The 15,484-nt window shown below is 42.1% G+C and overlaps 1 protein-coding gene across 5 annotated transcripts in view; it reads right to left on the bottom strand.

The window, feature by feature from the left end:
* RB1CC1 (RB1 inducible coiled-coil 1) overlaps positions 1–15,484 on the bottom strand; it is a 69,889-nt gene that overhangs the window by 29,430 nt on the left and 24,975 nt on the right. For all 5 annotated transcript variants that reach the window (XM_057532415.1, XM_057532416.1, XM_057532417.1 and 2 more), the window contains exons 6-15: positions 15,072–15,274; positions 13,204–13,630; positions 9,259–9,429; positions 6,464–6,648; positions 6,110–6,296; positions 5,944–6,025; positions 5,758–5,819; positions 4,394–4,497; positions 3,534–3,660; positions 1,545–3,445 (exon numbers count right to left, since the gene is read on the bottom strand). In XM_057532415.1, coding sequence (XP_057388398.1) covers positions 1,545–3,445; positions 3,534–3,660; positions 4,394–4,497; positions 5,758–5,819; positions 5,944–6,025; positions 6,110–6,296; positions 6,464–6,648; positions 9,259–9,429; positions 13,204–13,630; positions 15,072–15,274 — 3,449 coding nt within the window. The remainder of the gene's footprint in view (positions 1–1,544; positions 3,446–3,533; positions 3,661–4,393; positions 4,498–5,757; positions 5,820–5,943; positions 6,026–6,109; positions 6,297–6,463; positions 6,649–9,258; positions 9,430–13,203; positions 13,631–15,071; positions 15,275–15,484) is intronic.

Raw genomic sequence — 15,484 nt, 5'->3', positions numbered from 1 at the left:
AGAGGACGCCGCACAACACGCGGGCCGGGCTCCAGAGCCCAGGGGCAGGACGAGAGCCCGTCGGCGGGGCGCCCGAGATCAGCAGCGAACTCGAGGACGCCCGCCCGGGGCAGGACCGGCCAACGGAGTATCGGAGAGAGACCGTCGGTGGGAAAGGTGAACGAAGAGCCGCGCAGCCACTCCGGGGTGGCGGGAACGGCTCCAGGGAGGGCAGACGGGGCACAGAGGCCGCGTCGCGGGAGCCTGGCATCGGCGGGTCAGCGCGGGCGAGAGGACGCGGGAGCCGCGTGAGGACCGCGTGCTCGGTGCCGGGCGGCCCGCCGTGCTGCGCTCACCCCCGGGCCGGACCATTCCCGGAACCCCCTCTGCAACCGCAAATCCGCCACCGAGAAGGACGAGCGCGGAGTCTGGAAGGAGAAGGGCGGCCGGGCCCGCTCCCCGGCGCCCAGGAACACAGTCCCGGGCTGCGCCGCACGCCGAGCCCATCGCTGGGCCCCGCGGGGACGCCCGGAGCCGCCGCGCCGTCCCAGGGGCCCCGCCGGCGTCTGTCCTCCTGCTGTGTCACCGGGGCCCTCCTGGCCTGCTGCGGTGACTGCCCAGACCTGGGCGTCCCCCAAGCTCTGAGAAGGTTCGCGTAGGGCCTAGCTCCTCTAAGAGCCCGCCATCCCTCCAGAACACACGAAGGCTTTCTGCCTTCGAAACAGACGCCGAGGGTCCGTACCCTGTGCTCCAGGCTACGAACACCACACAGCGGACACTCGACCACAGGGGACGGTGTAAAAGTCCCTTGAACCTCTGGCCGGAGGTTAGAACAGCCAATGCAAATACACCTATACATATGCTCCCTTGGAAAAATTAACGATAGAACCAACTGATAATGTTCTAGAAATTGTTTATTAGGCCACAAACGCCTTCAATGAATTTTAACGAGTGGAAATGCGGAAGCCCACTTTCTCTCAGCCAAGGCAGTAACGTCCGGCAGCAACAATAACAACAACGCAAAAACCCTCACCACTGTATAAACCCAGCATTTAACATCATCTTTTGAATCACAGAGGAAATAACTGAAATTGTAATATCAAGAAAATAACCACCAGAAAGCTATACAGCACCAACCTAGAAGTTACTAACTACGGCTCTTTTATACATACATACATACAGTATTTTAAAAGAATGAAAATAAGTAACTTTCAAATGAAGAATTTAGGGAAAGAACTACAAATAAACCAAAAGGAAATTTATAACTTAAAAAAGGAATAAGAAGATCCCGAAAACATAGGAAATTTTCAAAAATTCCTCTCAAAATCCAAAATACGAATCCATTTTTAAAAGCCATCCTAATGGATTCACGTAGCCTGTTAATTTTTTTTAGATGTCTGTGAGAAACGCTACTTTAAAAAGTACATTTTTACTTCATAAAGTATCTCACTGTTACCTTCACCTCAGGTAAATGAGTACATCAAGGTACTGGGATTACACTCACAATTAAAATCTCCATCACTGAAACTTTAATTTTATGGTTGTAGACTAAAGTTCACTCTTACCTTTTTGCTATTTGACTCTCAAGATGTTTAATTTTTTCTAACAACTCCTTCTCAACAGCTTCTCTTTCCAAGTTCATTTCTTTACGGGCAGTCTCAATAGCTGCCTCTTTTTCACAATTAAGCCTCTGAATCAGCTGTTCTCGGTCCTGTTCGTGCCTCGTGACACATTCCTCTTTGTCTTTTTCAAGTTTCTGGATAATAGCTTCGTATTTCTCTTCTTGCTGGGTGATTTTCTCATCTTTTTGTTTCTCAAGAGCACTCAATTCTGAGTCCAGTTTACGCTGCAGTTCAGCCAATTCTTCTTTCAGGCCTTTTTCTACTTCAAATGCTTGGTGATGCAATGATGTCACTTTGTTTAATTCGGCTCTAAGCATATCAGATTCTTCTTCATGTCTACTAATTAACTCTGAAATGCACTGATCTTTTTCAATTGTCATTAAAGTTCTTAGTTCGGCCAAGCCCACCTGATAATTTTCATTATCATCTTGAATCTTTTGGTTTAGTTTACTTATCTCTGTTCTCAAATGTTCTGTCTCTTGCTCGAGGAGAGATTTTAAGGTCTCCTTCTGCTGGGCTCTGCTTTCTTCCAGCAAAATTTTTATTTCGTCCGTTTCTGCTTCCTTCAGGGCAAGTTCAACCTCTAACTTACATCTCATGTCCGACAAATCAGAAACCTTGAGTTTTAATTCCTGGAGCTGCTGTTCTTTTTCCTGGATGGCTGTGGCATGAGAATCTTGCATCTGCTCGATTCTTTGTTGATTTTCCTTTTCTAATTTCTCCAAACAGACCTCGTGGCCGGTCATGACCTTCTTGAGCTCCTGAGTGTGCCTGACCTGCAGAGTGTCCTCTAAGTCCTTCAGATGGCCCTGCTCCAGGCACTGGAGCTCCGCCCTCAACAGCTGGAGCTTCTCATCGTTCTCCACGCGGAGCTTCTTTAAGTCTTCCAGCACGGTCTCTCGTGACTGCTTCAGTTCTTCAATCTCACAGTGTTGCGTGTGCATTATACTTTCCATCTCTAACAACTTCTGATCCTTTTCCTTCTGCAGGCAGATGACAGCTTCTTTCTCACGTTTAACCAAAGCAAATTCGTTATCTTTATTTTGTAAAACCTCCTCAAGGCACACCAAGTCTCCTTTCAGCTTCGTGATTTTGTTTTCATTTTCTTCACTCTCTTTTACTAGCGCCGCAAGTTTGCCCTCATATTCACTTTTTAAAGACTGTAGTTCTTTTTGGTGTCTTTCATTTAGTGTTATTTCCAAAGAGCATTTTACTTTTTCAATAATGTTTCTTATTTCTACCGCTGTACACTTTAAAGAATTTGAGAAGTCACACTGTTCCTTCTGCACAAACGTTCGGAAGTGGCAAAGGTCCTCCTTTATGGTTTGTACACTGAGGTGCGAGTCGTGGGCAGTGACACGGCACTTCTCCAACTGGACGCTGAGAGAGGCGTGGTGGCCCGAGTGCTCCTGACCTCGGGCACTCGTGTCCTGCATTCGCCTGCTGTCGATGGCATTGATGACTGAGGAGTAAAGGGATTCCACCATCATCTCTGGACTCTGTGGGTCACTGACAGGATTGGGAGATGACAAGTTTTCCTCTATGACAAACTCATTCACTGCAGACATGAAATCTGACTCAGGACTTTCTGCCAATGAATCCAAGTCTAGCGAGGCCTGCTGAAGACTCTGTCCTATGCTTGGATGGGGGATAGTTTCAAAATCAAATGTGTGTGCATCAATGCTATCCGGAGACAACTCCTCTAAGGGACAGACTGCAGGGCACAAGGGGCCCCGCACGGTGAGTGGAGGGGGTGTTCTGGGTGAGGTAGTAGCTGTGATTCCTGTCGTGCTTTCTGTCCGGGGTGAGGAAGCCGCCTGTGGGGAGGTCTGACTCGCGGACGCCTGGAAAAGAGAGGCACAGGCTTACAGAGCTGCAGCGACACAGGCATTTACGCTAACGGGGCGAACCACTGCAAAGAACGGGATTTGCCTTTTGTTCACTCAGTAGGTCTGTAATGGTCTGTGACATTTCATCCAAACTTTGTGCTGCTTTTACCAAATTATGTAGAGCAAGTACATGCTGGTGTAGAGGGTCAAAGTCACAAAGTAAGGGCACCCTGAAACAGAGCACAATCAAATTAGATTTCTAATTTCTCAATGAAAAATGGATAACTGCAACCAAATACTATAATCTATGTCAAAAGCAACTCACCATCCTCTTTCAATCAATACCAGGAATAGTTTAAGCAGACTAAGACATATCACTAAAGGCGGGGGAAGGGGAGGGTGGGACGAATCGGGAGATCAGGATGGACATATATACACTACCGTGTGTAAAACAGATAGCTAGTGGGAACCTGCTGTAGAGCACAGGGAGCTCAGCTCAGTGCTCTGTGGTGACCTAGATGGGTGGGAGGTCCAAGAGGGAGGGGATATAGGTATACATATGGCTGATTCACTTCACTGTACAACAGAAACTAACACACCATTGTAAAGCGATTATACTCCAATTCAAAAATATATATATATATATATAAAATAAATAAATAAAGTGATAAATCAGAAATCTCTCACAGTATGCAACAACGTCAGAGCACTACCAGAAAAGAATTAACTTCACATAAGGCATTAATTTCCTCCTACTTTATCTTCTTCATTTTCTGATCTTTTTTTCCAGATCATATTTATACTCCCCAGAGACTCCCCAAAGCAGCCATGGAGGAGCCAGTTATCAGGATGCCCTCCTCTACTCCGGCGTCTGCTAGGGGTGCTGCTGCTCTTCCCACAGCTCCCGAACACCGAAATCACCACAAGGCAGTAACTGAAGCTAGAAACATGAGCTGTATGTACCTGAGGAATGGCTGAACTTCGGAAGGACAAAGTGATTGCAGAAACTGTAAATCTTTTAATGAAATATCTGGAAGTTCACAGTCAAACTTTCGAGGCTTCTGTGTCTATATTAAAAAAATAATAATTTACCAAAAAATATACAGTATAATTTTGTAACTGATTCCTTAGTATAATGAAATTCAATAACAAATAAACAAAAATGCTTCAAATGATCTACTCACACCTAAGAAACAGAATAAAATAATAAAATGCAAATGCAGGACTATTCAGTGAGGATGGGGACACCACTTTTCTGAGTCTGAAATAACAGGGACGTGCAAGCTGTTGGTGATCAACTGCCGTGCTCACTCCCCACTTCTCTGTTCTCAGCATCTTTTCATGGGAATTCTGGTATTCCCGCCAGCATTAAAGGAACCCAACTGTCTTGCTATTACACAGGCTATTCCCAAGTTTCTACCTGACCGACAGCACAGTCGTGAGGACAGCCCCAGCCCTCTGTATCTATTCTTGTCACCTACTAGTGTGCTGTGTTGTTTTAATGCAGTAAAGATCGTTTTTTCTTACGCAAAACTTTCTCTTTGCCCTTTTCTTCACCTTTTCATTACATTTTCCAAAATACAGTCTTAGTCAATTTCAGATTCATAAAAAAATTATCTACCATTTCTTCATAAATATTGCCAAGAAATGCACCTTTTAGGATAACTCCAATGGTCTCAGTCATCACTTATGCAGATTTAGAGATGTCAAGACACCCTTCATTAAGCAGGGTTCCTAGATAAAGGAGTGTGGGAAATCCTGCCTATTACGACACTCATTCATAGATACACAAATACACATACATTTAAAGCCCTAAAGAATCCTGCAGTACAAACACATGTTTAACAGTTAAGCAGTGTGTCTGAGGAGAAAACAACAAACCTATGGCATTTCCAAAACTTCTTTGATCATGGAATCATTTTCTTCATGTAATAAAATAAGTGGTCCCCAGACCACTCTGGTTTAGAAATACAGCAACCTTATTTTTCATGGTTTCAATGAAGATGACCTGATGGGTCACCCTATTCTGATTTGTGCAACATGAATGAAGGGGAGGGGAGGGGAGGGGAGGGGAGGGAAAGGGCGGCAGGGACAGGAGGGGCGGAGACAGATAAAGTGAGGGGGAGAATCTGTTCCCACCCATCTCGACAGTGCAATAGGACTTCATCGTCCCATGCAGTGAAGACTCCTGACCAAAAACTATGAATTCATCTTAAAGCCAAAAACATTTTGATAAAAAATTTCTGTTTCTGATAAATATCTCTACTTCTGAAATAAAGGTCTGAACACACACAGGATTTAGTCATATTAGAAAATAAATTACATACACAAAAGGATGGGGGCCAGGAGTCCAATCCCCTAAACAGACGATTTCTTAAAAAGGACTTCCCTGTGTAAAGAAATTAACAATATGGTTACTTTACAACTCATGCTATATAATGCTATTCATATCTATGAAATAAAAACAGCATTTTTTTCTTAAAAAGTATAAGTTATTAATAAAGAACACTTACTAAATAATTTCCCAAAGGATTCCCTTTTTGACTTTTCAGCCTCATATAATCGCTTTCCGTCTTTGACTAAAGCACCAGCCCACTAAGAAAAGGAGAGCCTCTGTTAGTGTCACATACCAAGTCACTGAGGCTCAGGCACAATCAAAGTACAATCCAACCTGCATACCTCCCTGTAGTGTTTTATGAACATTTTTCTCCTGACAACCTCAACAGCAGCTAAGCAGTACATCTGAGGAACTGTACTCAGAGCTTCAACGATCTTGACTCTCTCTAAGAGCTCTATAACGAGGCGGAGCAAAGCCTGCAACTTCTCTCCATCCTGATCAGCATGAAGCATCACAAAGCAACACCACCTACAGAAAGAAATCAAGACACACAAACTCTGTAAAAATCATCCAAGCCCATGTTAATCAACCAGTGAAGTATGTCAACATGGTGATAAGATTATGCCATCACTCGGGAGAAATAAAAAAAAAATCAACTCTCAACATCCCGAATTAGATACCCTAGAATCACTTACTTCAGTCTGACATGAAGGTTATTTGCTAGTTCTTGTTTGGCAGTGGTGCACTTCTGTTTAATATCCAACAGTTTTCTATGATTTTGCAACATAATCATCAACTGATTTGCATGACTCAGGCACAAATCAGGTAACACAGACGCATCCTTCAAGTTTTCAGCTCTCATCTGATTAGCTAAAAATCCCTTTGGGAGAAAATATTTTAAAGGATATTAACTTTCATGAAAACCATGAGCATTCACTTAAGAGGAAAAGCTTTACATTAGACATGAACTGTTCTACTTTCAAATAAGATTTTAAAATCTCCTACTTTTCTGAGTGTAGTAGGTATGTCCATAGCAAAAGATTCAGAGTTCTTAAGAAATTTATGCTCATCTAATTCTGTTCCATTTTCGTGCTAGAAAAAAAAAATGAGACCCAGGAAGCTAAAGCAACATATCCAAGGACACAGCAGGCAAATCAGAACTAGAACCTATGACTGTAAACTCCTGCTACACCACAGTTCAGTCAGAGCACAGGTAAATAAAAACAGGGGCACTGACTTTAAGCCCCGTGAAAACTAACAACAGATTTAATCTAATCAATGATATTCAACAGCATATTATACACTTCCCCCAATAAAAATCAATCAATCGACTTTGCACTACTCACTGAAAAGTCATTCCTTCCTCCGGTGTTTCTGGGCTATTATATACTTTGTTCCACTGATCTGTGATCATTATCTTTAGAACAATGACTTCTACAGTATACTTTATTGTTTCATAGGAAAAGTAATGACCACACTTTTTTCTTAGCTATCCTTATTATTTTCACAGGTGAACCTTGCGCCTTTTTGTTAGGCAGGGATTGTTTTTAGGCCATAGATTAATTCAGACAGATGTGCCAAAGCCAAGAGCAAACACTTAAAAAAACGTCCAAAGACATCTTGCTGAGAATTTCACTGTATTTACAGGTTTCTTCCCTACTCTACTCACTAGTTACCATGTTATAGAAGTTTTAGGATCTGCACACCCATCTCGCTGTCACACTTGCTACTATAGATAATTATCCTTGTAGGGCTCAACCACACAGCCAACAAAGGACAGCAAGTGTGTCTTCTTACTCTCTGGTAGTTCTCCCTCTCTTTTCTGTTTCATGTTTTTTTCTAAATATCATGAAAATATTTAAGTTTAAATGATGTGTGTTAAAAAAAACGTCGAGATGATTCAATATCTGAAAATAAGATAATTTTAGTAATTATTTTATATCTTATTTTTCTTCCAATATGCTGCGTGCTTAACTGTGGCTATGCTTTTTCTGTAATTTAATCTATTTTTGAAAAGTAACTTACTGCTTTATTCCCCTTTAATAAAATCTTAATAGGTTTTCAATTGCTTTTTACTGAATCCAAGAAAAATATGGCATCAATCCACAATTCATGAAGTACAAGCCCAATGCAGGAGAAATACAAAGAAAGCCACACCTCACCATCTCACAGTCAAACTGCTAAAACCCAAACCAAAGGCAAAGAGCTACAAGTAAATCAGTAACAGCCTAGAATTCTCTATTAAGAAAAAATATCCTTCAGAAACAAAGGATTTTCAAATGACAAAACCAGAATTTGCCCCTGGAAGGAAATACTAAAGGATATTTTAACGCATGATAGACTTTAGTACATCAAGGATATATGTATTCCTTAAAAGGAATACAGCTAATACATTAAAAAGACAATATACTATGACCACGTTGAGCTTATTCCAAGAATCCAAGGATGGTCCAAGATTAGAAGTAGAACGTACCTTTCTTAATCTGATAAAGGGTTTCTATTAAAACAAGGAGGAAAAAAAACCTACTACGAGCACTGTAATGGTGAAATGTTGATCATTTTCTGCAGACCAGGAATTAACCAAGGACACCCAGTATCACATCCATCTCAGCACTGCACTGGGAGGGCGCCACTCGGTGCAAACACAAGATAAAGAAACTCAGTTCACAGAAAGGGGGCCGGATCCAAAATCAAGAGCCAGAAAAAGAGAATCTGGTAACTACAAGATGAGCTCAGCTAGTGAACTATAAAAACGCTAGACATATTTTAAACAAGAACACAGCAAGGCCCCATCTGCACTCTTTACCCGCCGACCCGATACCGCACGTCCTCAGCCGCGCAGGCGAAATGAAACGTGTGCACACGTCGAAACGACCACTCGGATGTTCTAATGAAAGAACACATTTAGAGGAAAAACGGTGGCAGGGAAAGTGGAACCAGAAAAGCGTGTGTGAGCGTCGAGGTTAGACGAGCGACCTCTTCTGGCTCCAGGCTGCTTCCACAGAGGGCTCTCGCCAGGGAAGGGGGCACACAAAGCAGTCCAGAGTCACAGCCAGTCACCAGGGGAAAACTCCCCACGATTCCACCACCTTCTTCTGGTCATCGACCCAACCTGGCAGCAGGGCTCCTAGAACACTGCATTAAACTAGACCTACATTTTCTGAGGTTCCCCGTTTTCCCCGAGGAGGGAGCAGAGGTTGCTCGGGGGTCGAGCATGGGGCTGTCAGCGTGCGCAGGTCTCCCCTGCCACTCACAGCGTCTCCGGGCCACCTCCCGGCTGTCACCCTCCGCAGCCTCAGCTCACGTGGTGTTCTCAAACCTGAACGTGAAGAACTGGCCTCCTTCTTTACTACGTGGAACCAGTAATACCGCGTTAACAGTATTCATGGGTGAGGTGAAAACACGGCGCACAGCAAACTGACAGTGCACATAAAAGATGTGTCTAGAAAACCGCAAATTCCTTTTCCTGAGAGAAGTCTGCGATAAGCACCTGAGCGAGTTCTTTCTGCTCGTTGACGAGTCGTCCGCAGCTGGCGATCATCTGGTCCAGGGCGTACAGCCGGTCCTCCAGCCCCTTGATGGCCTTCATGTTCTGATTATCGAGATTGGCAATAGTCTGACGGCATTCTGCTATAAAGGGTCGGATGATCCGTGGATCAAGCTGAATGACAAGGAAACACGTGCGAATGAAATTTTCAGCCAATAGCTTAAAATGTCTTTCACACTATTTTGATACACAGCTTTAATGAAAAACAGTAATAGTGAAAAATATAGAAAAGCAAAAGCACGAGAAATCAAGGTTATATTTCCACAAGGTCAAGAACAGGGTAATTATGGTGTTAATAAAACACGATTATTACTGATTATATTGGGATACATAAGTAGGAATCTAGTTCTAGGCATTACACTTTTTTTAAATTAATTAATTAATTTATTTTTGGCTGTGTTGCGTCTTTGTTGCTGCGTGCGGGCTTTCTCTAGTTGCAGCGAGCGGGGGCTACTCTTTGCTGTGGTGCGCGGGCTTCTCATTGCGGTGGCTTCTCTTGTTGTGGAGCATGGGCTCTAGGCATGTGGGCTTCAGTAGTTGTGGCACGTGGGCTCAGTAGTTGTGGCTCGTGGGCTCTAGAGCACAGGCTCAGTAATTGTGGCGCACAGGTTTAGTTGCTCCGCGGCATGTGGGATCTTCCTGGACCAGGGCTCGAACTTGCGTCCCCTGCACTGGCAGGCGGATTCTTAACCACTGCGCCACCAGGGAAGCCCCATTACACCTTTCAATTCAAGCCACAATTCATTCAATTCTCAATATCCCACCGAAAATGTTATTTTCAAGGTCTTATGAAGTGGAGCAGAATTAATAACGAAAACACATTCTTCGGTCATTACCTGTCTGATCAATCAACTTCCTCCTAAAACATAGCAACACCTTCAAACCTCTCTCCCTCCTGGAGAGACCTTTATTTTCAGTCTGTAGCTCCTCAAGGAACCTGCTTGATCAACTACACTCTCTTACTCTGCAATCTCTCCTGTTCCCGGGCTTTAATTCTCCAAGATTCCTGGAATTTAGGTAATTCAAGGAACCCCCAAAATTCTCTCCACCCTGCTCCACTTTCCCTCGGAAGAACACTGCACACTGGCGTCTTCGGTGCACTGGCTTCCTGCGGGGCTCACAGCGTAGCCCACCTACCCGTGGGAGGGAGACCACCCCCTCGCAGCTTCGGGCGTCCCCTCCGCTGGGTCTGGCTCCTCTTCCGTCTCCTCCATAAGCAGGCGAGATCCCGGAGGACTCTGGGCTATGGCCCATCCTGCCTGTTTCTTACAGGATTTCGAAGGAGGTAACTCCCAACGCCTGTTCAACCCTTCATCCTGCTCACAAATGTTCAGCCTGGGTTTCTGCCCGCCCGCTCACACCTCCACGTGGACATCAGCCACTATTACTAAGCTGTCCTCTGCTGAAATCCCGAAATGGCTCCCTCGGCCCCCAGACACGTCCCAAAAGCACAGAACGCTGAACTGCAGACAAATGCTGCGTTTCTCTAGCTTCATCTTTGTTCACACGGACTGTCCTGCCAGCTGCTGAAGGCCACCTCGGCCTCCCTGCGAGGGACCTAGTCAGACGCCAACCTCCTTCACGCCTCCCCTGATCACCACAATCAAAGGGACTGCAAATTACTCATTTTACGTACAGTGTTAGGCTCACAGACAACATACGAAAGCAGTTAAAAATGAACTATTCTACTGTTATCAAGAATTCAGTGTAGTCAGTAAGAAGCTGCATTTCTAACATCACAAAAAAGTTAACACAGCCATTATTTAACACGGGCAGTACCTGCTTCGCACAATATTAACTAAAACTTGTGCATATGTGAACATTTCCTCATTTCCATGGTGAGTCCAATGTGCACACATTTCCAATCCAAAGTATCGACTAGTTATAAATTATGAGGGTGATAAAAGGCTAAAAAAGATGACTAAAATAATTCAAAATTTCAACTTGGGCCAAATTACAGCTATACATAAAACACAGCAGTGATTTAAGGAAGAAAAAACAAACTCCAAACCATGGCTCCAGGTTCTAATGTTTCTGTATCTCATAATTCACTCAGAGTACAACACAACTACACAGACAAGCATGGAAGAATATTTTAAGATTCTCTGAATTCTGCAGGTATAAATTATTGTGAATTTTCGTTATTAAGCCAGAAAAGGATCATTGTTTCTTCTCTCTTGTCATACAAAGTGAATAAAACTTATGGCTTCGCTAGATTTCATTTAAACATGCAAACACAAAGCCAACTGCAAGCCCTTGAAAAAAGTGGTTCTCGTGGCCTAGAGCCCTGTTCTCTGATTCATGTGGAATTATAAAAAATGACGCTTCAATCACCCTATCACAATCATGTGGTTGATTTTCCACAATCACAGATGGAATTTTTAGGCTACTAAAATGTCAACAGTTTGAATAGGAACACTAGTTTTCATTCATTTTTGGCAGTAATCTTTGCACAATATATTCCATGCTTCCCCGCCCTGGCAAATGTCTTAATTGAAGCGTTCTTTGACAACAAATAATGAATGGCCAAAATGAAAGAAATGCCTGAAGGATGTCATCAAGGAAATGGGTGTACTGAAAGAATCAAGAATAAACTTTAGAATGCATTCCATTTTTACTGTCCAATAACTTAAACAAGAAAAAATGTTGCTATTTTCCAGGCATCCCAGACAGTGTGCTGCCTTTCCCCCAATAACCAACCAAAGATTAATAAGTCTCTTTTCCAACTGAGTCAAAAGTTTACCTTTGAGAAAAGTTTAAGTATTCTGCCCATCATCTTTAGACAACAGCAGCCTTCAAAATATTGTTTCATATGGTCTGCATCACTGACGCATGTGCCTCAGCAACTTCCTCTCAGGCCTCAAAGATTTTCTATCCACTTACTGATCAGATCTGAAGAGGTTTATTCCAGATTTATTCCCCAGGTTTAAAAGTTTTTATAAGTGTACTTGGGGGAGAACTTAATCCAAAACACAAGTCACTATAGTTACAAACTAAAACTAAAAACACAATGTCTAGGTTTTGAATTGTAAAATATCTCAGGCAGATACAGTATCTAAAATTACTTCTTCTAAACCTCAGAGACAAGTTCCCTGGGGGGGCGGGGGGGAGGGAGTGATGCAAAAGAGGCCCATGGGGGTTCTCCGGGAGGTGGAAAGGTTCAATGTATCTGCCTGTGGATGTTGGTTACTCCGTGAACTAACCACTCGAGACTTGTGTATTTCATCGAACATCAATCATTCTCAGTGTAAAAAACTGTTATAGATAAAAACAAAATTATATCATTAATATTTCTCCCCCAAAAGCTTGAAAGTTCTACAGCATCTGTAAATGTGAACATATGAATTATTAAGTTAATGTAAGAAACAGCGATGGCCAAATATTATCATTTTACCGATTTACTTGTAGATTTACTTGTAGAGAATGCTCAGTACTCAAGGCGCAATAATGAAAACCAGCAAGACTGTTCAAGTTTTACCTAGCAGATCAAAGAGCCTAACTGTAGGGACAAATTAGAGGATAGGAGATATTAAAAAGTCCAAGTAATGTTACAGGATCAGGGGAAAAAAATTCAAAGTACCACCACCACCAAGACCATCCCCATTGGAGTGGACACCTCAAGGCTTGGCACTGCATACAGACTTTACCTGTATTACTTCTAATAATCTTCCCAAATTTACTATCAGTTCATAAATAAGGTTATGCATTCAATGATCTGATTTGTCCAAAGTCTTAGATATGGTTATAAAGTTTTATTCCAAGGCTCATTATTTCCGCTATAACATGGTACCACCCCCGCCCCTTCTCCCATTACTGTACAGAAAATATTTAGTACAGGTAACATAGTCTCAAGTGGCTAAATGACAAGAAAAATCAGAAGACTCTTACCCTGCTCATGGAGTCAAAGCACCTCCTGACCAGGGATTCCACATCATTAGGCCTATCCTGCACGTTGATCCAGTCTAACAAAGAAACATTAAAAACGGGCAGGTCACCGTCTTTAGCATCTACTGCAGCTTCGTCCTGCTGGGCAGGACTTGGACAAGGTTCCCTCATTTCTTTTCCACTTTCAGCATCTGTGGTGTCTGGGGCTACATGTTCCACGGACTTGTGAAATGAGGTTAAGGAGGGTTTGTTCATTGTTGCAGGCATATCGGGAGAGAGCACCAGTTCAGTGGAGGTTTTCATCTCGGCCTTTTCTGAGCCTTCACGTTCAGGCAAGGAATCCAGTCTTCCCAAACATTCCCTGTAACTATGTCTGGTTAGGCACTCCAACAGTGGAATCTTGGCCATGACTGAAACCGCAGTTCCTAAACTTAAAGTACAAAAGACCTGTCAGTAAAATAATGGGACTGCTCTAGTCAGAGGTTAGCATTTTGAAAGAAATAATATGTTATCATCACACACAGAAATCTCACCACCTCCCTGTTAACACTACATGCATCTAAGTAGTCCATGAGGTGTTCTTTAAAAGAAGACAGAGAGAAGGAGGATATCATTCACACACTGAAACACCCTCTAAAGTAAAGATAGCAAGTTTACACTAGACATGTGGACACTTGGGTTTTTAACAAACCTTAAGGTATAAAAAATTGGAACTTATAAAAAAGATTTACCATAGAAAGTTTAATGTTCGATTAATAGCTTAAAGACAAAACATTTTTGATATATTGAAAGCAAAGCATAAAATTAACACTCTTATTAGAGATTAAGGTTAACTCTTGCATTCATCACTCCCTGAAAATAAACAGGTAGATAGATGTACGTTGTCAAAACAAACATGGGGAAAAGATGAAATCTTGATGATGTGACTTCTGTAAAAACATATGTAAAATGATTCAGGCTCCTACATTAAATTAACATCTGAGAGAACTACCCACCCCCCAAAAAACAGTTACTTGAAATTTCAGGTTATAAAAAATTTTAAATGCTCTTTCCAGTCTTCATTAATCATTCCTTCCTTCCCAAGATGCATCCCATTGTCCACTTAAGGCCAAAATGTTCTAAATATTCATACCACAAAATAGAGAAACTTGAATTAATAAAGTTCACTTGAAAGAAGAAAAAGAAAATGATACTTCCCTCCAACTCTAGTTAAATAAAAAATTTAAGAAGAACCAAAAAAATGAATACAAAACACTGAAAGCACAAACACACACACAACAAAGGGCTACATTTGTGTGGAATTATTGCCGTATTTTTTTACATTCATTATAGCCCTTTTAAAAAAGAACCAATGGGTATCAGATGGGCTTATATGCAAAGAACCAGAAAAACATCTAAATGAGAACCAGAACACAAAGGCTTTTTTCCATCTCAGCAAGCTTTCATCATATGGCAATATTTAAAAAGAAAAATAAAACTTTCCTTGACTGCCTAATGTTTGAAAACTTTTCCACTCCCATTAGATTGTTATTTCTGCATTTTGCTTTACTTTATTGTAAAATTGGTAGCAAGGCAAGAGACAAAGGTTCCTGGGTTTCTAAACGATTTCAAAAGTATTTTGAGTCTTTTACATAAAGAAAATACAAGAAAAAGAACATGGCAGATCCATAAAACATATGGAGGATAAACTGTCCATAATTTTAAAAATTTTACAGTCCATAAAAGTCATCATAAAAGTCTCAAAAACATGAACCTCAATTATAATAAATATATGGCCTACTAGAAACGAAATTACTGTTACTCAAACTACTGATAAACTGCAAAGGTATTTTAAATAAACATCTTATTATCCATTTTAATGGCAAACATACTGAGTAAGTTTTAACTTGATGTCCTCTACGGATTGCAGATAATTCGAATAAATACTTTCAAACTTGAAAAGTAGCTTTTGGTAGGAATTTGAACAATCCTCCAGATTGGCCATGATGGCAGCCCAGCCCTGGTGCTGAAGATGTTCGTCGTGGACTAGACCTTCACAGAAAGAGCAAAGCTTCTTGGCAACTTCATACATTTCCTATATTGGAAAAGAAGAAATAATCGGTAAAAGCAGGTAATGTTTGTGTGCACGTCTGCATATGTGTACTTACATACATGCATGGATGTGCTCTGAACTCATTTCAAAGGAAGCACTGTTACAGGAAAGTTTCAGTTTCTGGTTCCTGCTTGTTGCCGTGATAATGAGGAGGAACTCATTGCTCCTGGGAGTACATGCAGCTAGAGGTCC

Source organism: Balaenoptera acutorostrata, chromosome 17 (assembly GCF_949987535.1).
Source record: "Balaenoptera acutorostrata chromosome 17, mBalAcu1.1, whole genome shotgun sequence".
In the NCBI taxonomy this organism is placed as follows: Eukaryota; Metazoa; Chordata; class Mammalia; order Artiodactyla; family Balaenopteridae; genus Balaenoptera; species Balaenoptera acutorostrata.
This window is presented reverse-complemented; position numbering and strand designations above follow the sequence as displayed.